The sequence below is a fragment of the Cibotium barometz genome, chromosome 2 (assembly GCF_041138505.1).
Source record: "Cibotium barometz isolate CiBa-2024 chromosome 2, ASM4113850v1, whole genome shotgun sequence".
In the NCBI taxonomy this organism is placed as follows: Eukaryota; Viridiplantae; Streptophyta; class Polypodiopsida; order Cyatheales; family Cibotiaceae; genus Cibotium; species Cibotium barometz.
The window spans coordinates 21,627,431-21,651,248 of NC_141047.1; the positions used below are offsets into that span (position 1 = coordinate 21,627,431).

Genomic DNA, 23,818 nt, shown 5'->3' on the forward strand with positions numbered 1-23,818 from the left:
TTTCTGACTTGTTATTCACCTCCTCCTTTAGCAGCTTCAAAATGCCAACACAAATCTTGTCACAAGGAGTACAATATCATCTTGGCTGTGGTGAGTGTCCTGATATTCATGACCACGTGCAGTGTTGCCGTGTGGCTTCTACTATCTAGACAAACCAAGAGATGGCGGCGGTCTTCCAGCTCAGCAAGTGTTGCATTAGTGCCACCATCCTGGAGGGTCTTCACTTTCAAAGAGTTGAGAGCAGCCACTAAAAATTTTAGTGACGGTAACAAGCTTGGTGGGAACAGCAGATCAGGTAGAACTTACAGGGGAGTCCTTGCAGACGGATCCTTGGTGGCCATCAAGAGGCTTAATACAGGGAACTTCAAGTGGAAGGAGGACTTCTTGTCTCAGAACAAGATAAACTATCGGTCTTTGAATGAGCAGGAGTTTCTTTCAGAAATAGGGAGGATTGCCCGTTATCGACATCCAAATCTAGTAATTGTCAGGGGATGCTGCTTCAAGCATGGGCAAAAGTATATCGTTTATGATTTCATGCCAAATGGACCATTGGATAGGTGGCTACATCATTTGCCAAGGGGTGCAAAGAGTCTGGATTGGGCAACACGTATGAGGATTGCAGTTACTCTTGCTCAAGGGATTGCGTAAGTGTTCTTGTTGTTGCCTTGTGTTGCTTTTTTGCTCTTCAGCCCTTCTTTACTGAGTTTTGTTGGGTAAATATCCCTTACTTTTCTCAAGTGGCAAACTTTAAGAAATGGTACTAACATTTACTTATTTTGCAGGGTGCTATACAGTATCTTGTTGGTTGTAGTTTCTAAATGTTACACTTGTTTGAGTGTGCATGCATGCGTGTGCGCATTCGTGAAAGCTGAATGAGGCTTTTATGACTACATTGACTCTCTGCTAGGGCTTATCTGTGCACCTATTTTGATGGAATGGAAAGGCTTACATTACAAGCTATAGCCTGCTTCACGTCTGGAACACTGGGATGTTTTTATCCTTTTCACCTCATAGCATCTTTATAGCTGGTAGCCGAGCGGCACTCCTCCAACAGAAAGTGCGATGCAACTAATGGTCTTTTATCTTTAAAAAGCTTCTCAACTGCCTGCCTTTCATACCTCCTGCTTACCTGCTCTGCCCAGCTGTCTTCCCCATTCTCTTCTTCCCCTCGTCATCGTTCTCCCCTACCTGGTATCTGCCTGTTCGTTTCTTTTTCTCTATTCTTTTCTTTCTTTCCTCTTTTACTTTCCGCTTCCTTTCCTCACAAGCGCACCTCTGATTTCTCTGGCTGCCACACCTACTAGGAGGACTCCTTGAAGCTGCTCCAACTCCTGCGATTGAGAACATCCGCAAGTGTGCCTGCCTTGGTGGGCGAATTACAGCTCCTCTTGAGCAAAGACAGCTGGCTATATTTGGTTGGCAGAGTTTCTGGAGGCAGACTTGCCTGCAGCCACCTTTGAAACGACATGCAGGTCTGCCTAATATGAAAGCACCACTATTCAACTTCTTTGAGGGTTTTTCTGTCTGGAGTTTTACTCTGCAGAGCCAGCTCATATAGTCCTACGACACAACCCCATTGTCCTTAGGATTGCATAGCATACCTCACTTCTTGGAGGCATGGCTTCTCAGTTGAATCTGACATTCAGCTCTTTGGGGTGGTCTTCTCATTCTCAGTCAGCTACTCCAATATGTTGAAAGACTATCACAAGCTCCTAGTAGAAATTGGGAGACACTTTGGACAGGTTATTGAGTTGCCTAGGACAGCCTTGTCAACTATGCTTTGTTAACACCGGAAGACTGTGTACTAGATCCAAAATTCAAAGATTTACCAGATCCACGTTGAATATCGGGAATGACTCATCCTAAGTGTTTCAAGATGAGCAAGAGGGTTGTTACATGCATTAGCCCTCAGATAGGATGCTTATGCCATGATTACTGGTGAACTATGAGAGATATGGTTAGGGCTTAGTAGAGTGCTGGTCATTTTCCTTATTTATATAAAGGAACAGAGGTCAAGAGATTTTGGAAGGATTATCAATACACAAGTAGATAATGTGCATATCCATGAGTACACTTTTTGCAGGTCATGGACAGGTGGACCAGGTTGACCTGCTGTAGGAGGGGCAAAAACCTTGTAAATAGGGGTCACCCTCTTCCCTTGTTTGTTAATGCATTCCATAACTCAGCTCTCAGCTCCTCTTCAGCAGAATTCAGTATCTAGTTGCAGACCAAATCAGCCACAGAACTTAGCAGACAGTTCAGGTGTGCAGAGGTGCCTGCAGTAAAAGTTTCAAACGTGTTTCAAACCGGTTTTGTAAAATCAACCCGAAGTTTCCTACCTATGGGTTTTTGCATGTACAAAATTTCAAATATATACTGTATAAAATATGTAAAAATAACACTAAATGCATAGAATACATGGAAACATCAATTTGAAGCCTATAGTCTATAGTCTTTGAATCACAAATAACAAAACCATATAATCATCCATCATCAATGTCAAACCATACATGACACTACATAGGTTAAAACTTATAAGTTTGAAGTGTTCATGTCACATCATACATGAATCATGATGAATCAATAGTGATGGCCAAATGCCCATAAACAATACATAATAAATCATGATAAACCACATGGCTCATGGACAATGGCTCAAGCTCTCGACTCTCAGCCTAGCTAGTAGCTAGTCTTGCAAGTCCTCAATCTCCTCATTCTCATCATCGTCAGACTCAAGACTCCCTGTGAGAATTTGAATCGGATGTGGAGGAAGACTTAGTTGCTGCACTCACCTCACCTACTGCACTGGAACTAGCACCTGCTGTTGTAGATGAATTTCCTCTCGCAAGGATCCGAGCTACAATCTTGTGATAGGACTCGAATGGCGAGGGATTTTTGTCATAATTCATGCAACAAAAGAAGTTGAAGGCCTTATTAGTAATAACTTATATGTATACTACGAGTGGATTCTTATGCAAGATTCAAGAACCAAGAGTCAAGACTCACCAAGTAAGGGGTGCGATCCCATATTTCTCCCACCATGACACTGGTTGTAGTTGTGCCTCTCGCATTTTCGTCGTCACTGAACCAAATTTAAAGCTACCATTTCGGAAAATAAGTAGCTCATCCTCCACCTGCTTAGCAGGTCCACATCCCCTCTTGTGTATCTTTGGATGTACTGTTGCCATCCATCCTCAAGCTCCTCATTATTATATTGCTCCTCATTTCTCCAAAGAGGATGCAATCTGTGAGCAACCGCATGGATTGGTCTATGAAACCAATCCCAAGATCCATCGTGTGTTCCATGTCAAAATGCACAGCGGAAATGAAGACAATTGCTGTAGAGAGCAAGACAGAGATGAAAGAGAGAGAGAGAGAGAGAAGCGGTGTAACTCTGCTATATACACCACATAAAATCCCGGAAATGTACAAAATGGAGTGTGGGGGCATGGGAAGACACTAAAATGGGCAGGCACACCCACAACAGAGGCCCTGACATAGTGTACATACAGGAGATGATTGCTAACACCTTCTCTCAGCTCTTGGATGTGGAACCAACCCCAGTGAGCTGGAGTGCCGCCGGAGCATAGCTTGAGGTAGAGACTTCGTAAAGAGGTCCGCCGCATTGTCCACTGTCGAACAATAAAGAAGCAAGATGTCACCAGCCAAGATCTTCTCACAAACAAAGTGATATTGTATCTCTATGTGCTTGGTTTGGGCATGGAAGACCGGGTCCTGAGCAATAGCGATACAGCTCTGGTTAATGCATTGGATGACCGTGGGCTCCTTCTGTGGAAACCCAATCTCGCCAAGCAACCTTCGCAACCACACAACCTTGCAAGCAGCTTGGTACTTTGCCTTTGTAGACGACAAGGCAATAGTTGGCTGCCTCTTGCTGCTTCATTAAACAGCTCTTGAGCCAAGGGTAAAACTGTAGCCTGATGTAGATCTCCTCGTGTCTGAATCTCCTCCCCAATCTGAGTCACTCCAACCTTCGAGTCGAACTCGGTCCTTCGTTTCACCTCCAGTGTTGTAGAAGAGTCTTAGATCCTTTGTACCCTGCCACAAGATCTGCAATCCTACGTTCCAATGAGACTTCAAAGGCGTTTGCGTGAACGAGCTCAACAGCCCCACATGAAAGCTCAAGTCTTATTTGGTGTTTAGCAACCAGATCAATGAACCAACCAGCTTCTGGTACAGAGAGGCATCAACCGGCCCACAAGGATCATTCATTGTAAGCCTCGTGCTAGGGTCCATCGGTGACGTGATAGGCTCGCAGTTCTCCATCCCAAAGGCCTCAAGCAACTCATGGACATATTGTTGCTGAGAGACAAAGAACCCCCTCTGGGTCTGCCAGATCTCCAATCCCAAGAAGAAGTGGAGTAAGCCTAAGTCGGTCATCTCAAACTCCTTTGACAAGGCAGCCTTCGTCATTGCAATGTGCTCCACATGACCGCCGGTGAGATTGAGGTCATCCACATAAAGGATGATCAACGTGACCATGCTGCGTTCCCGAAAGAGATATAAGTTAGGATCTGCAAAAACTGAGCTTTGAAATCCAATCGAAAGAAAGAAGGAATCAATCTTCTGATTCCAAGCCTCGGGAGTCTGCTTAAGACCATACAAGGCTTTCTGCAACTTGTAAACCATCCCCTTTGATCTTGGAACCTCAAAGCTTGGAGGGTGCTCAACATACACCTCCTGCTGTGCAGGTCACCATTAAGAAACACAGATTTCACATCCATCTGAAATACGGGCCACCGCTGAGAAGAGGCAAGGGCAAGAACGGTCCGAATCGTGGTCATCCTTGCTGTCGATGCCAGGCCGTTGAGCATAACCCTTAGCCACAAGTCTGGCTTTGTGTTTGTCCACCGACCCATCTTACGTATATTGGTCTTAAAGACCCACTTGACACCAATCACAGACCGTTTTGACGGCCTCGGAACCAACTCCCAAGTTTTATTCTTCTCTATGGCATCCAGTTCCACTTGCATGGCTTTCCTCCAAGTATCCCGTGCAAGGACTTCCTTGATGGAAGTGGGCTCTTTGTCCCGCATGATACGAGACATCAAAGCATAGTTTACCTCTAAGAGCTCCGTTGAATGACTTTTGTCTCGAACTCTATTCGATCTTCGAGGTCCGTCCTCTGTGGTCCATTCGGAGGAAAGCTCCGTAACACCTTATTTCTGAAGGGTGTCTAACAACCACTTGGGTACTTTAACAAAATGCAGAGTCTCTTGTTGTTGCGGGGGCTCATCTCTAGCCGCGGGCTCAACCTCCTCAACAGACTGAGGCTGTCCAGCTGGAACAATGGACTGGGAATCATCATCAGACTCATCCGGGTCTCTAAGAAGTGGCGGCTCATCTACAGTGGAAGGTAGAACATGCTCATCAAAAACCACGTCTCTATTGACGACAACCTCGTTCGGCTCGGTCATACAACCTGTATCCTTTGGAAAGAGAGTTATATCCCGCAAAGACAAGCTTCTGGGACTTCGAGTCAAGCTTTCCTCTCTGCTTCTTTGGAATGTGAACATAAGCATCACTCCCAAACACACGGAAATGGGAGACATCTGGTTTCCTGCCAAAATAAGCCTCAAAGGGAGTCATGTTTGGTACTGAAGTCGTCGGAGAACGGTTGAGAATATGGACAGCCGTAGCCGTAGCCACAGCCTCTGTCCATAGTGGACAAGGAAGATCACGATGCTCCAATATCGTCCTCGGCATCTCCACCACAGTCCGGTTCCTACGCTCAACTACTCCATTCTCTAAAGGCGAACATGTATTTGCCAGGTCCTGCTTGATGCCATGTTCCGCACAAAACCGCACAAATGCATTGGAAGAAAACTCTCCTCCTTGTCAGCCCTAAGGGTCTTTATCTGCAAGCCAAACTCTTTCTCCACCGGCATATGCCACTCCTTGAACCGAGCAAAAGCTTGGTCCTTTTGTGAAAGAAAATAAATCCAAGTGAATCTGCTACAATCATCAAGTAGCATAAAATACAAGGAACCTCCCAATGATGGGGTCTGCATAGGCCCACACAAGTCAGTGTGTACCAACTCCAAAGGTTTTGAAGCTCACCTGGAAGCTTGGTTTGAAAAAGATTCCCTGTGTTGCTTACCACGAATGCAAGAACTACAACATCCTTGCGTGCTGCCAACATCTGGCAAGGCAACCACCATCTGGTCTCGGAAAGCTTGCCGCAGCGCATCCACATTCAAGCGGCCAAAGTGAAAGTGCCACAAGTCACCAACTTGAGAGCCTGTCAATGAGGAGAGTGCTGAGAGTTTGTATATACCATTCTCCACTCCGCCTTTCCAAACAACCTAGCCAGCCTCTCAGTCTCGTAGAGCAACATAATGCTCCTCAAACTGCACCCGAAAGCCAGTCTTGCAAACCTCATGCACTGACAACAGATGAAAACCAAGTGCGGGGAGGTAAAGAACACGAGAGGAATGCTTCTCCCCTTTGCCATCGGGAATGGTCTCCTTCTGGCCCTCACTGTGAATCGGTATGGTGGAATTGTCGCCAATGAAAATGTGACTTGACTGTCGTTTAAGATCTTGAAAGAAGTCACGGGAAGGAGTCATGTGCCTGGAAGCACCACTATCAAGAATCCACTCTTGAGTATCCTTGGGGGTGAAGCCAACTGCTGCCTCGCTCGAAGAAGATAAAGCACTGGTGTCCAACATCTCTAAGTACACAAAGGTTGGAGTCTTTGTAGCTGAAGCTGAAAAATCAGCACTCTTCCCAGTCCGCTTGGGACAATTCCTCCAATAGTGCCCTTTCTCGCCACAATCGTTATAGGTCCTCTCGGCCTTCAGTTTCTCACAGTTTGAATCGGGCTTCTTCTCAGAAGAGTTCTCCGATGAAGACATCCCTTTGCCCTTGTTGTTGTTGTTGTTACGGCCTTTTGACCGTTGGCCAGACAAGGCCTCAGAACCTCTGCCTTGTGGAGGGTTTGTAAATCGCTCTTCCTAGTCCAAGACCATTGGCACAAGCTCCTCCCATGTGATGGTGTTGAGCCTGCCACACTGGTGATCAAAGAGGAATAAAATGCTGAGTATTGAGAGGGCAAATGGGACAACAACGTGATGGCCATATCCTCGGACGATATCTCTTTCCCGGCTTGGAGAACCTCTTGTTGAAGAGCCTGCAACTTGTTGATGTGCTCCCGCATCCTTGACGACTTTGGAGGATTCATCATCCACATCTAAACTTCCAAGGAGATCCTCTTCATGGGTGATACCTTGTTGTACAGAGAAGCCAAATGCTACCAAATCTCTCTGGCGAGCGTCATATGCTTTATGTGATTGATCACCTGTGGTGTGCAATTTAGGAAGATGAAAGAACGGAAGCGGGCATTAACACGATCCCATAACTGTGCCTACGCCTCCCGTTCTTTCCGTATAGAGGGTTCTTTCTGTATAGAGGGTAACTCCTGATCTTCTAACTCCGGCCGTTGAACCCCAACAACAATGAAATCAGCCAAGTCATAAGACTCCAAAACAGACTCCATCATTACCTTCCATCTGTCGTAGTTGTTGCCGTCCAACAGTCGGTCCACTGGGAACGCGGGGAGTGTTGGGATCTTCACGTGCTTCTCAGCCATCTCAAGCAATTTTGCCATCGCGATTCGCAAGGGTTCACAAGGTCTTGTAAAGGGAGGGTAGGTGGGAAAAAAGAAGAAGAAGAGGCTGCAAATAAAATGCAAGGTGGCTGTCCAACGGTGATGGCCACCTTCTACTCGATCTCCAAGTCCCGTATAGCCCAAACAGTCTCCAATCAACACCTCAAATTAGCAAACCCTCGTTGTCCCACTGTCTCCAAGCTTCAAGCCACCTGGGGCTCTGATACCATGTCAGAATGCACATCGGAAATGAAGACAACTGTTGTAGAGAGCAAGACACAGCTAAAAGAGAGAGAGAAGCTGTGTAACTCTGCTATATACACCACATAAAATCCCGGAAATGTACAAAATGGAGTGTGGGGGCAAGTGGCATTTTATATAGTCCTAGGATGCTAGTTGGCCAGCCCATAAACAACCGACAGTAGCCTGACTGCTTACGACCAGCAAGAATGCTAGTCGGCCAGGATAAATCCAGTCGGCCAGCACAAAGGGAGTGGTCGGGTAGCACCAGAGCAGTTGGGTAGCACCTGAAGGCAGCTGACATCCCAGACACCCCTCCAGAAAATAGGAAAAAATACACGGAGAGTGAGGAAAAATGGGAAGACACTAAAACGGGCGGGCACACCCACAATAGAGGCCGTGACATAGTGTATAGACAAGAGATGATTGCTAACATTCCACACTACTCGGATGTCTTGAACCCTAAAAAAACAGCCATGAAATGTATACACTATAATGTCATAAACCTGATATTATACAAGATTGAAGAATCTAAGAGACTAAGAGTGCATGCATAATGCAGCATACCTCTTTGTTGATAAGACAGTGCAACGGTTCAAAGCTTCACCAATTCTATCCATGAACTCGTACAGGAGTCCCAGAGTGTTGCCCTCCATGTCCGTGATGCAAAGAACACTATAAATAGGCTAAATGGCCTTTATGAGAGCTTTAGCCTCTTGCCACCAAGTGTCTCTCATGACAACACGTACAAATGCAACGGCGTTGGGACTATCACGATCATTCCAAGCCATCCACTCCCTGGAAACCACTGTGCGTAGGAGTCCATGGCGAACTCTCACCAGCCTCACAACCACAATGAATGTGTATGCAAATCTAGTGGTAGAAGGTTTGAGAAGCTCTAAGTCACTGTGTGCTCGATACATAGCAAGCACCTTTGGCCTCTTTGTCACAAACTTTACCATCATGCGAGAGGTCTCAAAGATGTCTTACACCCAACGTAGCTTTGCCACATCTTCGATGAGGAGGTCCAAGCTATGAGCAGCACATGGAGTTCAAAGAATGGCAGGAAACTCCTGCTCAAGCATCCTTCCCATGGAGACACAGTTTGAGCCATTATCAGTGATCACGTGCACTATATCTTGTGGCCCAATCTCCATGACAGCCTCTCGAATGTGTCGCCAAATGTATTCACCTGTCACTACTGTGCCTGCCATGGATGCATCTCATGCAAGAACATTGTGCCCTTGCATGATGAGATGAGGATGTTATAAACATTCCTCTTTCTAACATCCGACCATCCATCACATAGATGAGTGCATCCATATTTTTTCCATGTTTCCTTCAGAGGCTCTACCTCCATCTCCACATCTTGTCTCTCCCTTCTGAGCTCCCGTGTGCGCAAGGCCGCATAAGAGGGCCCCTCCCACTCACATCCTATGCGGCTGATTGCCCTTATGGCCTTTTTCCATCGTGCGGTGTGCACAATATTGAAAGACAAAGCACATTATATGAAGAGCTTTGTCAACTCTTGGGTGGCCTCTTGCTTTGCCTACATCTGTAGACTGGCTTTGATGCTCCCTCTTTGCAAGGCCTTGGCAATGAGGATGCCAGTCCTTTGTGCCCGTGGTGCAAAGCTACCTTCTGAAACCTTTTGTTTCTTGGATACACTTGTACTACTTGTAGCTGACACATCTACATCTTCCTCCTCATCTTCATTGTACTACTTGTAGCTGACACATCCACATCTTCCTCCTCATCTTCATTCCTCTCCTTTTCTGTCGGTAACTCCATTTGGCCTAATAATTTGGCTCTCTTCCACTCTTGTAATGATGCCTTGATAGCATCTGGCACAAGTGGACAAGAGCTAACTCCCTTCCCCGCTAAACTTGTGAAATGGGCCTTCACCTGGTCTATGCTACCACCGGACTGCAAACCACAGTACTTGCACTGCCATTTGGAAGCACCTACACCCTTGTAGGAGGCCGATTCGATCACATGGGTCCGCATATCATCTCTTGTGTGAGGCATTTTGTTGAAGGAGTGTGCTTGCAGAGAAACTCCCAATTTTCAAACCACTTCAATTCACAAAAATCAGCTTTTGTAATGGATTACATAGTTGCTTAAGACCCTTGGGCAGAGTCTAAGGCAAATGTTGGAGGCTTAATGGGGTCTTTGTGAAGAAAACCTCCATTTTGCAGCATCTCCATCTTGCCCCAAGTTGGCTAAAATTAACAAGCAGGTTTGATAAAAAAAAACACTTGGCTGTAGTAGACACGCGACCCGAGGGAGGAAACGTGTGCAGATTTGGACCAGGCCAGGTAGCGCTTGTCTTCGATGTTGACAATGAGGGGAAAGCAGTGCACGGAAACCAGAGAACAAATTATCGAAAGACTCGCCTGATGTTGACGTGAGATTTTGGGGGGAAAAAATGTTATAAAACTTGTGTGAAAGAAAAACGCATTTCCTACAAGGAAACGTTTCCACGTTTCTTTCCTTGTAGGAAGCACGTTTCCTAACTACTATGGTTGGAAAGTACATCTACAACTGTTGGCTTGGGTTGCCTTATTCAATGGAATGGGAAGAGAAGGGCGACATACTTTTTATTCTCAAGAAAAAATCCTTTAGTTAGTAAAACGAGATATTTCTGCCTAGGAGATTTACAACCCTCCGAGGAGGTAGAAGGGCTAAAAAAGGGGGGGCTTCCTTCATGGCTGGCCTTTCTCAAAGTGGGGACTAGATACTCAGTGGAGTGGGGAAAAGCCACACTGGGGGCGTGTAATGCCAGAAAAGGTTACTGTCGTCCCAGCTGAGAGGACCCTAGGCCCCACATGCGTAAGAAGGCTGATTGCCGTTGCTACATAATCTTTGAGTTTCCTTGCGAGCGCTTCCACTGCATGCGCATGTGCACACACACACACACAACGCCAGTGAATGGTCTTTTCGAGCAGGGTAATCACACCCTGCTAGCGCTTCCATTGCATGCGTGCACACACACACACACACACACACACACACACACACACACACACACACAAAATGCCAATGAATGGTCTTTCCAGCGGGCTAATCACACCCTCTATGGTCTTGCTGGAGCACTCCTACTAGATGTACGAGGTAGCGATGCTGTTGATGAGTTCGCACCTTCGATTTGTGGGTTTCAGTGTGGAAGGGATCGCCGGACCTCTGTGATGGCAGAGGCGGTGATTCGGAGGTCTTGAGGGTGTGACCCTCGCCATCCTCTTGCAAGAGCCTCTCTGGCCCCCATGAGAGAGAGAGAGAGAGAGAGAGAGAGAGAGAGAGAGAGAGAGAGGTCACCCACTCGTGCTTATGATCTCTTTTGACAGGCCTTCTGGTGCTTTGACCCTCCCTATGACTGACTCATATAGAGATATGATCGGAATGATCCCCATATCATTTCTGGAGTCATCTGAGAAGTGAGGCTTGAGGAACAGTACCAAACACTTTGTGGAAATCCATAAAGCAACAATAAACACACTGCCTCTGTGATGTGGCCTCCTCAATGATAGCTCTTAGTGTTGAAGATGCGGTTTAAAGTAGAATAGGTCGTTTGAAAGCCTGCCTGCCCTTTGGCCTTGTATCCATGTCTCTCTAATATTTACAAGTGAACTAATCGCGGATTCTAGCACAGATATATATAGTTTTTCGACGATGTGACCAATTGTGATACTTCTGTAGTTATTGGGATTTAGGGAATCCGTGGCCTTATGGATAAGGGTGATGGTGATACTAGATCACGAAGGGAAAAAACCTTGGCAGAGGGCCTAGTTGAACATATCTGTTATTGTGATAGTTCTGCAGTTATGTGGATCCAAGGGATCCCTGGCCTTATAGATAGGGGTGATGGTGTTACTAGACCATGAAGAGAAAAACCTTGGCAAAGGGCCTTGTTGAACATGTTAGTGTAGAAAACAATGAAGTGGAGGCTATGGTGGATTGTAGAGAAACATGGTTATGGCTAGGGCTATGGCATAAAGAGAGAGAGAGAGAGAGAGATAAAACACAACTCAATATGAGACATAGTTACGAGGAGGTTTAGAAACGCCTAATTTGAAACGGGTTTCAGAAGTTTCATATGTTTTTGAAACGGCAAAAAAAAAAAAGTTTCAAACAAAAGTGCGCGCACACACACACACACACACACACACACACACACACACATATATGGAATGTACAACAATACAAGAAATAAGTCTTTAGGCTTGAGCCTATTTCAGCAACAAGTAGAATACTTGAAAAACATGACTCATGAGAAAACACATTGGATTCATTATTATTCAATGTAAAGAGTGATTCAATGCTAGAAAACAACACCCATATTCATCTCTCTAGAATCCACATTCCATACATGATACTGGGCAGCCAAAAGTCTGGTACTTCACTTAACACAACGATAAAAAACATCATAATAAAGATAAATCATGATGACTCCCAAGAGTCGTGACAATCACACAATGTCCCACCAAATCTAAAAAAGTACATAGATAAATGACTCAAGGCTCATGAGAGTTCAAGACGACTCCTCTTGCTCATCATTCTCTCCATCACGCTCATCCTCACTCTCACTACTAGTACCACTGGCTGAGTACTCCTTAGCCCTCCAAGCCTTAAGGCTTTCATAAATGTGCCTTGGTACGGTCTTACAAGGTCCCACCCCAGCCTAAGCCTACAGACTTGCTCTCCCATGTGACATTGCTCCACAAGGGATCTTGTGTGCGAGGCATCTTGCAAAGTTGCAAGAGAAATACCATAGGTTATGGGAAAGACTCCCCATTTTAGTAATAGGAAAAAAGCATGATTTTACACCCCAATAACTATTGCCAACACGGTACACCCATAGTATTTATGGAGCCATAGGCTATAGCTGCACATATATAGAAGCATATGCCAAAAGAATGGGACAGAAGGCTGCAGGGAGCAGGCTAGAGCAATCTATATAGTTATTAGTATAGAAACATATGCAAAAGGAAAACAAAACACCTAGGCTTGCCTTGAGGCCTGGCAGCAGGCTAGGACAACTATCGTGAAGATGGATAGCAGTTGTGAGGGTGGACAACAGTTGTGAGGGGGGACAGCAGTCATGACCAGTCGGCCAGTAGTCGTGAGAGTTGACAGTAGTCGGCCAGTAGTCGTTGTGACTCGTGAGGGTGGACAACAGTCGTGAGTTGTGACCAGTCAGCCAAGCATACACAGGCGGCAAGAGCAAGAGTCGGGACAGATGCGCAAATCTCATACTCAAAACGTGTGCCACGAATGAAAAGTCGGCGCAAGTAATAAGACGTTTTTTTTTTAGAAAAAAAGGTTGTTCTATGAATGAAACTTTTACAAAACGTTTTCGGTCCTTTTCAAACCAACTGAAACGCGTTTCGATGCTACTTTGATATGAGATTGACAAAATGATTCAAATGCTTTCTTAATTATCATTGAGAATAGTGCCTTTAAATAGGCTACATACATGTTCCTAATACATTTTAACATTTGTGATTAGGTGTGTGTGGGTGGCTCCATGATTCTCTCCATCTTTTTTCCTAAATTAGTTCCTTGATTCTAGCAGAGGTAGATGGTCCTTTGACTTTTACCTTGTGGTTACTTTTTGGATTTATCCACTCTTTTTGACAAGAGTGTGTGCACATGCCTTTATGCTTTTGTACTTGGACAAGGTTTGCTTTCTAAGATTCCCTCCCAAGTGTTATCCTGCTTGACTACCATCAACTCTACTCCAAGGACAGAACCAGACACAACTTCTAGTGAAACTATGTCATAGGCATAGATTAATTCAAATGAAGTGTGTACTAGTAGACCTTTTAAAGGCCCACAAGTCTTTATACTTTTCAAAGTTTGCATCTTCTTTGCATGTTTCTTCTTCTTCTTTCTATGTGACATTGACGTGTGCTTTCTTGTGAAAGGAATCCTTCTCATTGTTGTTAATTTTCCCACAATGTTTGCAAGGCTTGTTGGCATAGGAGTCCTTCTCTGTATGATTGTTCCTACCACAAATGGAACACTTTTTACCTTTGAAGTTCTTCTATGTGGTAAGGAGCTGTCCCCTATGTTGCTTTGTTCTTGATCTTTCTTTCTTCTTCCGTGAAGGAGGTTATGACCCCTTCCAAGGTAAGGTTTGGTAGGTTCTTCAGTGTGGTGACAAGGTTCTTGTAAAGCGCTTTAGGCATAGACTTTATGAGCTATGCTAGGGTCACATTTTCTTCCACATTAGCTTTAAGACCTACAAGTTGGTTCATTAAAGACTTCATCTTGTTCACATGAGCATCAAAGCTGTCATGTGGTTGCATATTACAAGACCATAAAAGTCTATCTGCAAAGAAACTTTTGAGTTCTTTGCTTGAACTCCAAAAAGCTTGTCCAGCTATTTATATACTTATTTGAAGGTTGTGAGATTTGCAACATGTTAGCCTCCACTTCATTTTCTACATTTGGTATCAAAGCTATAGATTGATTCTGCCTCTGTACACCTGCGTCACTATTAGTAAACCAATGCACTGCCATCCATACAACAGTTCGTACATATGTAAATATGTTCGTATAGCCTCGGGACTCTATCAGCAACAGTAACTCTTTCATTGAAGGGAAAAAGAAGATGCCCGAGAAAAAAGATGTAGCTCAAAAAACATGGACACTAAGAGCCTTTGGCCTTATGGCCCTAGGACTCTCTGATAATTTTATAAATGGTGGATCATAGAGATACATGGCTATGGCTATGGCTATGGCTATGGCTCAGGCATAAAGAGAGAGAAATAAAACAGGACTCAATATGAGAGTGGCAAAACGATTCTCTTATGGGAATTTTTAGCTCGGGTTTTTGACTCACGTTCGACCGCAAACGTGTGTGCGTCCATATTTGTCTACATCGGCTTTGTTCTTTTTCATTTGGAGTTGTTGCGTTGGCATTGGGTCGAGTGTCGGGTTTTTTTGGATCTCGGCAGACTCTCGGTAGGTGATTCTTTTTCTCGGTTGCTTCATTAGATGCTCTTGTTTTCTTGTAAATCCATCGTGGATTTAGTCTCTTGTAGAAGGCTGGGATTTAGTTTTCTTAAAAGGCCATGTGAAACCATGCTTGGGGAAGCTTTAGAATAGTTTTTTTTAATAGCTTTTTGAGAACGCTAAATTTGAAGGCTTAAGCTATTTAAGCCTTTGGGCTTATATTTATGGAGGAGAATCGCTATATTTGGAAAGAAGGAAACATTGTTTTGAAAAGAAGAATTGGGCTTGGATTATTGTAAGGAAGAAAACGTGGACTTCATTCAGAATAGTGAGAGAAAGCCTGCTTTTTCCACAAGCTTAAGGGAAAAGCTTGGTTTTTTTTGCTTCCGTCTTGTGCACTACCTGAGAGAGAGAGAGAGAGAGAGAGAGAGAGAGAGAGAGTATTTTGAGTCAGCTACGTTCATCAAGGGAGTTTTGTTGCGCATAACAGCAAGGTGGTCATCATCGTTGTCGCCATTCTCACCTTCATTGTCCCCAACATCATTATCTCGTTGGCGGTCTGCAAGGGCAATGTGCAGAGGACAGAATCGTGGAGAGACACTTAATAGTCCTTACTGTGGACTCTCATAGCATGCAGGTCACGTGGTTACCTTGGCTAGTTGAAGGGACTTAAAGCCCTTACTTGTTGGCTTGGTTCCAGTTGGGCTCTACCACACCTTGTTGTAGTGTCGTGTGCACACTCTGACTTGTGGTGTGGTTAGCGCCCGTCGGTTTGGTTTGATTGCTTTGTCTGGGTGCATCTTGGTTGGTTTCTTGTGGTCATTTGAGGTGGCTGTTTGGCGGCAGCTTCTGTGCAGCCGAGACTATGTGGGCTTGGCCGGGCCCCAGCGGACATCTGGACAGCCATTTTATTTCTTTTTTTAAAGAATTCATTTAATAAATAGCCAAATTTTTCAAAGAAGCAAAAAAGACAAAAGCTCCACCCATATTCTGTAAATTCAGAAATCTTCCTGTGAAGAGAGTTTTTTGAGAAGTGGAGCTCGCGATGACGTTCTTTTGAAAGGTGTTCACGTTGTGGCCAAAATTTTTTGCTTGATTTTTTGACGCACGTTCGACCGGTAACATATTTGTGTACGCATATTTTTCGAGATCGGCTTTGTTCTTCTCTGTTCATGTTCGTCGCGTTGGCTTTAGTTTGTTTGTTCGAGTTTTTTTGGATCTCGCCGTGTGTGTCGACAACATGAATGTTTTTTGTCCTCATATCGGGGGTCTTGGTTCGTACGGCAGTACAGTATGGACTAGACTAGACCGGCATGGATTATCTATATATATATATATATATATATATATATATATATATATATGTGGTGACCGTTTATGACCGTTTTTTGAACTGTTTATTGTTGTTGGAACTTGGCTTGTCCATGGGCTTTTGAGCCTTAGCCTTGGCTCTTCATAAGCCCAGCACCCCCCCCCCCCTCCCTTGCCTTTTGACATCAAGTCTTCTAGGCTCTAGCATTCAAGTGTGTTCAGTCATACACACGAAGATACGTAATAGGCTTAGCACCAGGCAGTTAGAGTGGCTTGTGTTTTGCTGTGCTCACTTGCGCATGGTGCGATCGTTGCACACCGTGACTATGGCCAAACACATTGGCCCCTACCTAGCCTTGGCTCTTAGTTTTTCAAGTTTAAACTTGAAAGTTTTGGTCTTAATCCTTGAATTTACAATGCATTATGCAGGTAAATGTAGATGAGCTCAAGTTGGCAGGGGACACTCTTTGGAGTGTGCATTGAGAGCGAGACTCGGAGGAGGAGCGCATATATGCAGACCTTTAGAGCTAGAGGAGATTGATCTATGGGTTACTCGTACTTGAGCTAGTTCTAGCCGTCTAGGTACAGAGAGAGGCAGAGTAGTAGTAGTAGTGAGCCGAGGTTGCGCCATTGGACATGGCTCAAGTTGCCCGTTACAGACTTATTTTCAGCGAGGTTTGAGTAGCTCATCAGTTGTTGCTGCTATAGCCGAGGACACGTCTCTTATCCACTCCACTCATGCATATGAGGAGAGAGCCTCCCAGTTTGACGATGATGGTAACATCCTTAGTGAAGGTGATTTTGGCGACTACTCTGATGCAAACTACATCATGATGATGATCCTAGCAATAGCGAGAGTGATGAGTCCCATAACTCTCTATATGACCCATTCACTTTTTAGTGCTTGTAGCCGTAGGCTTGCCATCCCCCAAATCTTTTTGTACTTTGTGCTTTCTAAGAGTCGTGCCTTCTTTTGAGGCTTATGCTCTTTGTATAGTCACTGTAGTTTTGTTTTCGATGAAAATTTTGTTGTTGACATCATTGTGTAGACTCCTAAATTTTAAAAGTTTGAAAATATTTTTTTCCATGTGTTTTTTGGTGAACGCACATGAAAAATCCAGGTCTTTTGAAGCTCGTATGTTAAGCGTACGTACTGAGGGCCTCAAGGGATGCATGTTACAAAGGGTGAGGGTGATCGGATTCCATGCACATGAGTGGCACATAGACCCACCTCTGGCTAAGGTGGCCAGGGAGAGATTGGTGTTTATGGATTCGGGATGTTGGGGTAAAGGCATTATGCCCACCCTTATAGTGTGTACAAGCCCATAAGTTATAGTACATAGTACACTTAGTACTTTTAATGTACTAAGTGCACTATGTGTACTAGTGCAATATACATGTGTGATAGGGGAGTCACACACTCACAGCATGAGTTGACTTATCCCCACAACTCTCTCTCTCTCTCTCTCTTCCTTCTCTCTGTGTGTTTGTCTCTCACATGAAACCCTAACCCTCTTAATCTCCCATTCAACTGGTATCAGAGCCCTGGTGTTAGGGTTTTGTTCTCAAGTGCTGCATTGCTGGAAATCAACTGTAGAAGAGCTGCGTGTGGTGCCGCCTGTTTGTGCTCCCTGCGTGTGCTGTACGGACTTGCTTGCTGCGTGTGTTGAACAAGTCACAGGCAGGTGGGCCTCAAGCAGGTAGGCGAAGGCTTGCTACCCTCAAGGAAGCGTAGCAGCATCTGTAATCGATTCAGTGTGCAAGGAAGCGTAACAGCTCGACTCTCCAGCAGCCGCTTTGCTGCACGACTCTCTACGCTGGTGGAGCTTCGCTCGAGTTGCTGGTGAAAAGCGGAGGCCTTTAGGTGGACTCCGTGGGGAAGCGTAAAGCCACTAGGCGAAGTCGGCGGCAACATGAATGTGGAGAACACCCGTAGCGAAAATACCCGTAGCACGAAGGGGAGGCAGGCGAGCGAGGAGTAGCCGCAGTGTCAACAACGTTGTGGTGCGTGTACCAGCGTGCCGTAAGCCGAGGCCAGGAGGTCCCGTCGGCCATTGCACAAACTGTGCAAAGTCGTTCACACCTGCACGACTCTCCAGCCGGGGTCTTGAACGTCACCTTGTACGCTTGCACCTTCCCCGCAGGCTTCAGCCTGAAGGCCAGATTCACATTGGAGAAAGGAGGCAGCCACAGAAGCAGGCTTGAGAGCAGCATCAGCATCAGCATCAGCACGAGTCAGCACTTCAGCAAAGCAGCATCCGTACCTGCACAACAGAAGCAACATCTCACACGAGTCATCAAATTTGACGCCTCCCCCCTTTTCTGCAACAGAAATCAGAAAATTGCCTGAGGTATTTGCTTCAATTTTGGAATTTGCATGTCCAATTTGCAATTGAGCAGGTACAATCATCAATTGAGCAAGTACAGGTGCCAAATTGCTCAAATTTTGAGCAAAATTGGCAAAATTGGGTGACATTGGTCACGATCAGAGTCAATTTGCAGGAAATTGGATGTCAAAATTTGGGGCTTTTGATGTAATTGTGCAATTGGGCATTCATACATGCTGTATGATGTGAGCAATCTCACATTCGGGCCTAAATTGCAGTGCAAATCAAAGGGCTTTTGTGCCGATTGGGTTGATTTGCATGCAGGCACTCGCATTTGATGCTTTGGGCAATGTGTTGATGCCTGTCAAGCACTCGGGGCTTTTATGTATTGGATGTATATGTGGCCAAGGGGAAGCATCGTGAAGACTCTGGATGCCTTCATGTGCGTTAATGTACCATGTATGATTAGAAATTGATCTTAAATCAAGGGGCTTTTCAAGATTTTATGCTTGTTGAGCTTGGCAAAGCAACAGGCAAGACTTTTATGCCTTGAATCCTCAAAAATCAGCTTGCAGTCAAGGGGCTTTTGCCCAATTTCTGTTCAGGATTGTTGTATGCATTGGTGGGGACTGTAAAAGTCTGATTTTCACTCATTTGGACAGCCAGGAGAGCATTTATTGCTACTGTACCTGCTGGTACAGATTTGGTACAGCTTTGTACAAGCTTTGGCATGGCTGCACATTGATTTGAGTGAGCAAAAATCTCAATTTCAGCTGCTGTACTTGTCGGTACAGATTTGGTACATCATTGGTGAGCACTTAGTACTGCTGTACAGTACTTTGGAAGGGAAACAGAGCACATTTAAGGTGCTGTCCTAAATCTGCAGCAACCAGATTTTGGTGATTTCATCACATACAGTGGGAGTAAAGTTGCATTTGTGCTTCCGCAGTGGGAGATAAACTTTGGGAGAACAACTGTGAGCACTTTGTGTGCTTTTGGTGTAGTGTTTGCACATTTTGCAGGGAGTCAGGCATTGACAAGTTGCATATTGCTATGGCAACCACAAGTGAGAGCTCTTCATTGCTTCACATCAAGAAGCTTGAAGGCTCACATAACTATGATATTTGGCAAACCCAGTGCTATAATGTGTTGCTCCAGAAGAAGCAGCACAAGCCTATCAAAGAAAGGGGTGTAATGCCCGCTTCTCTTACTGCTGAAGAGTGGGAAGATATGGATGAGCTGGCAAGATCTACTATCATGTTGTCTGTGTCAGACTCTTTACTTTTCAGCATTCGTGAAGAGAAGACAGCTTGGGGAATGTGGCAAAGATTGCAGGACTTGTATGCTCAGCAAAGTGCCTCAAGCAAAGTGTATTGGTTGAAGAAACTCATAGGTCTTCAAATGAAGGAAGGGGCGTCTATGGCAGTCCATCTAAATGAGTTTAATGGCATTGTTAGCCAGGTCATTAATCAAAAGTTGGCAATGGACGATGAGTTCAAAGCCACTTTTCTCTTATGCACTTTGCCAGAGAGTTGGGACACATTCAGGATAGCCACTAGCAATTCGAATGCTATGCTGTCATATGCAGATATTGAGGGTGCTCTTCTTCAAGAAGAGATGAACAGGAAGAACAACTCTGTTGCAAAGTCCAATGCAATGAATGCACGTGGGAGATCCCAGCAAAGGGGTAAAAGCCAAGAACGGGAAAGGAGCAAGTCTCGCTCTAAAAAGGACTTGGAATGCCATTATTGTGGCAAGAAGGGACACTTCAAAAAGCAATGCTACAAATGGAAAAATGATCAAAAGGAAAAGGGAAAAGGCAAAGACAAAGACAAAGATGAAGCCAAAGATATAAAAGCCAAAGGGCAAAAGTGGAGTCAAGATTGAAGAAGTCAATGTGTCACATGCAGGTGACAGTGAGGATGAGGTCCTATTCACGTCTTCACTTGATGCCCATTCACTACTTGCAGGAGATGGACATGGTATGCACTCGTGGATCATTGATTCAGGTGCCTCCTTTCATGTCACAGGTTGCAGAGACTTGTTTGTCAGGTATACTGCTGGCAATGAAGGAGTAGTTTATTTGGGTGACAACCATGCATGCAAGATTCTTGGCAGAGGTGATGTGAGGCTTGTGTTTTCAGATGGCTCATAGCTTATGCTCCATGATGTCAGGCATGTGCCTGAGATCAAGAAGAATCTGCTTTCTACTGGACAGCTTGATGATGTTGATTATGTTACCACATTTGGTCATGGAAAGTGGAAGATTAGTAAGGGCTCACTGGTTGTTGCCAGAGGCTCTAAGGTGGACACTCTTTACTTCATGCATGCAGGTGTTTGTCACCATGCTAATGTAAATGCAATCGAGCTGCCCGAAATCTCTATGTGGCATAGCCGGTTGGGACACATGAGTGTCCAAGGAATGGAGAAATTGTCTCGTTTTGGTTACTTGCCTTCTCTAAAGTTTTCAAGTTTTCAGTTTTGTGAGCATTGTATATATGGCAGGCAACTCCAGTGCTCCCACAAGAAAGCTCTTGGACAGAAAGATGCTCAGTTAGAGCTTGTGCATACAGATGTATGTGAGATGCCTCAGCTTTCCTTGGGAGGGGCGAAATATTTTGTGTCCTTTATTGATGATGCCACACGCAAGGTGTGGGTTTATCCTCTTCGTTTGAAGAGTGATACATTCTCAGTGTTTGAGAAGTTTGTTGCTCTTGTTGAGAATCAAACTGGCAAAACACTGAAGGCTTTGCGTTCCGACAATGGTGGAGAGTATATGTCCAAACAGTTTCAGGACTTTTGTGATGCTAAAGGCATCAAGAGGGAGCTCTCTACTCCTTATGATCCTCCACAAAACGGGACAGCAGAGAGGATGAACAGGACCATTCAGGAGAAGGTTTGTTCTATGTTGTCACATGCTGCATTACCTCATGGTTTTTGGGCTGAAGCTGTTATGACAGCCGTTCATCTTATAAACAGGTCACCTAACACGAGGCTTGGTGGGAAAGTGCCAGAGGAAGTATGGACAGGGAAGCCTCTGTCCTACAAGCACTTGAGAATGTTTGGTTGCGTTGCGTACGTGCACATACGCAGGGAAATGCGCACCAAACTTGATCCTAAGTCTCACAAATGCATATTCCTAGGATATGGTGACAGAGGTGAAATGGAGTATAGACTTTGGGATCCAGTTAATAGAAAGATTATACACAGCAATGATGTCATTTTTGATGAAACATGCATGTATAAAGAGCCTGCAAGGCAACAGGAGCCTGGCAGAGTCATCTTTGATGATGATGGACATCATGGACAACAACCAAGGGTTGTAAATCAGCCATTACAGCATCAAAACCAGCCCTTAAATGGTGCTGAGAATGGTCCAAATGGACAGCCAGAGATGGCAGAAAATATTCCTATGGATATCCCACAGATAGAGGAGATACCGGGCATGATTTTTCGCCTTATGGCATGGAACATGAGCCACCAATAGGTGATATGCAGGCTGGACAGCAACCTGCAAATGATGGTCATTGGGTACGGAGGTCCACAAGACCCTCCAGAGCCCCTGACAGGTTTGTTCCAGGGGTTGACTACTTGATGCTCACTGATTGTGGGGAGCCCTCATGATATAAGGAGGCTTTACAGAGGGCAGACAAGGCTCTTTGGGAGCGTGCTATGAAGTCAGAGATGGATTCTCTGCAAAAAAATGGAACATGGAAGTTGGTGCATTTGCCTACAGGCAAGAAGGTTTTGCCATGCAAATGGGTTTACAGGCTCAAAGTTGCACTTGATGCAAAGCCAAGATACAAAGCCAGGTTAGTGGCTAAGGGCTTCAAGTAGGAATATGGTGTGGACTTTGATGAGATCTTCTCTCCAGTGGTCAAAATGACCACACTTAGAGCTGTATTAGCTTCGGTTGCTCATGATGATGTGGATTTGATTCAGATGGATGTGAAGACTGCTTTTCTTCACGGTGATCTCCATGAGGAGATATATATGCAACAGCCAGAGGGTTATGCAGTGAATGGAAAGGAGAAGCTTGTATGCAAGCTGAAAAAGAGTCTTTATGGGCTCAAACAGGCACCAAGGGAATGGTATCATAAATTTGATACATTCATGAAATCCTAGGATTGCAGGAGAAGTGACATAGATCCCTGCTTATACACCAAAAAAGCTTTGGATGGCAGTCTATTGATCCTTATCTTGTATGTTGATGATATGTTGATTGCCGGGAAATCTCGTAAAGAGATGGATGCCTTGAAGAAGAGGCTGCATTAAACCTTTGATATGAAGGATTTGGGTGATGCAAATCACATTTTGGGTATGCGGATACTTCGGGACAGAAATCAGCATGTGTTGTATTTGTCTCAGAAGGAATACATTGGCAAAGTTTTGCAGAGGTTCAATATGGATGGGGGGGAAGAAGACTAGTACTCCTTTGCCTCCATATGTGAAACTCAGTGCTATGGACAGCCCACAGTTAGATAGTGACAGGGCTGATATGGCCAAGATTCCGTATGCTTCAGCTTGTGGTAGTCTCATGTATGCCATGGTTGCTACTAGGCCGGACATTGCATTTGCAGTGGGAGTGGTTTCTAGATACATGGCCAAACCTGGCAAGAAGCATTGGGAAGCAGTGAAAGGTGTCATGAGATACCTGAAGGGCACACAGGATATGTGCATTTGTTTTGGCAAACAGGATGCATTAGTGCATGGTTACACCGATTTGGATTATGCCGGTCATCCAAATAACAAGAAGTCTACTACCGGTTATGTGTTTACATTCACAGGAGGTGCTGTGTCATGGATATCCAGGATGCAGAAGTGCACGGCCTTATCTACTACAGAGGCCGAGTATATTGCAGCCACAGAGGCTTGCAAGGTGGCATTATGGCTATCTCGGTTAGTGGTTGATTTGGGTTATACAGGGGATATTCCATTGTTGCATTGTGACAGTCAGAGTGCCATCCAGTTGGCAAAGAACCCTGTCTTTCATGCAAAGACGAAGCATGTGGATGTGAAGTATCACTTCATCAGAGGTGTGATAGAGAACAAGCAAATTCAGCTTGTTAAGATTCATACGGATGACAACCCGGCTGATCTGTTGACAAAGAGTTTGCCTCCGGAGCGGTTTGCTCATTGCAGACACTTGATGGGCATTGGATGAGGCCAGTTTCAGCCTTGATATGGCCTTGTATATTATCATGTACATGCTGATTTCTCTTTTCCTTCATTTATGGGCACTTTGCCTTTAAGTGGGAGGTTGTTGGGGTAAAGGCATTATGCCCACCCTTATAGTGTGTACAAGCCCATAAGTTATAGTACATAGTATACTTAGTACTTTTAATGTACTAAG

The 23,818-nt window shown here is 44.9% G+C and overlaps 1 protein-coding gene across 2 annotated transcripts in view; it reads left to right on the top strand.

Moving 5' to 3' along the window:
* The window catches only part of LOC147640806 (protein kinase family protein / C-type lectin domain-containing protein), a 64,614-nt gene that overhangs the window by 35,189 nt on the left and 5,607 nt on the right, over nt 1-23,818 (top strand). The window contains exon 4 of one of the 2 annotated variants that reach the window (XM_086815400.1): nt 32-644. In XM_086815400.1, coding sequence (XP_086671526.1) covers nt 32-644 — 613 coding nt within the window. The remainder of the gene's footprint in view (nt 1-31; nt 645-23,818) is intronic. The other variant, XM_086815410.1, reaches the window with a different exon arrangement.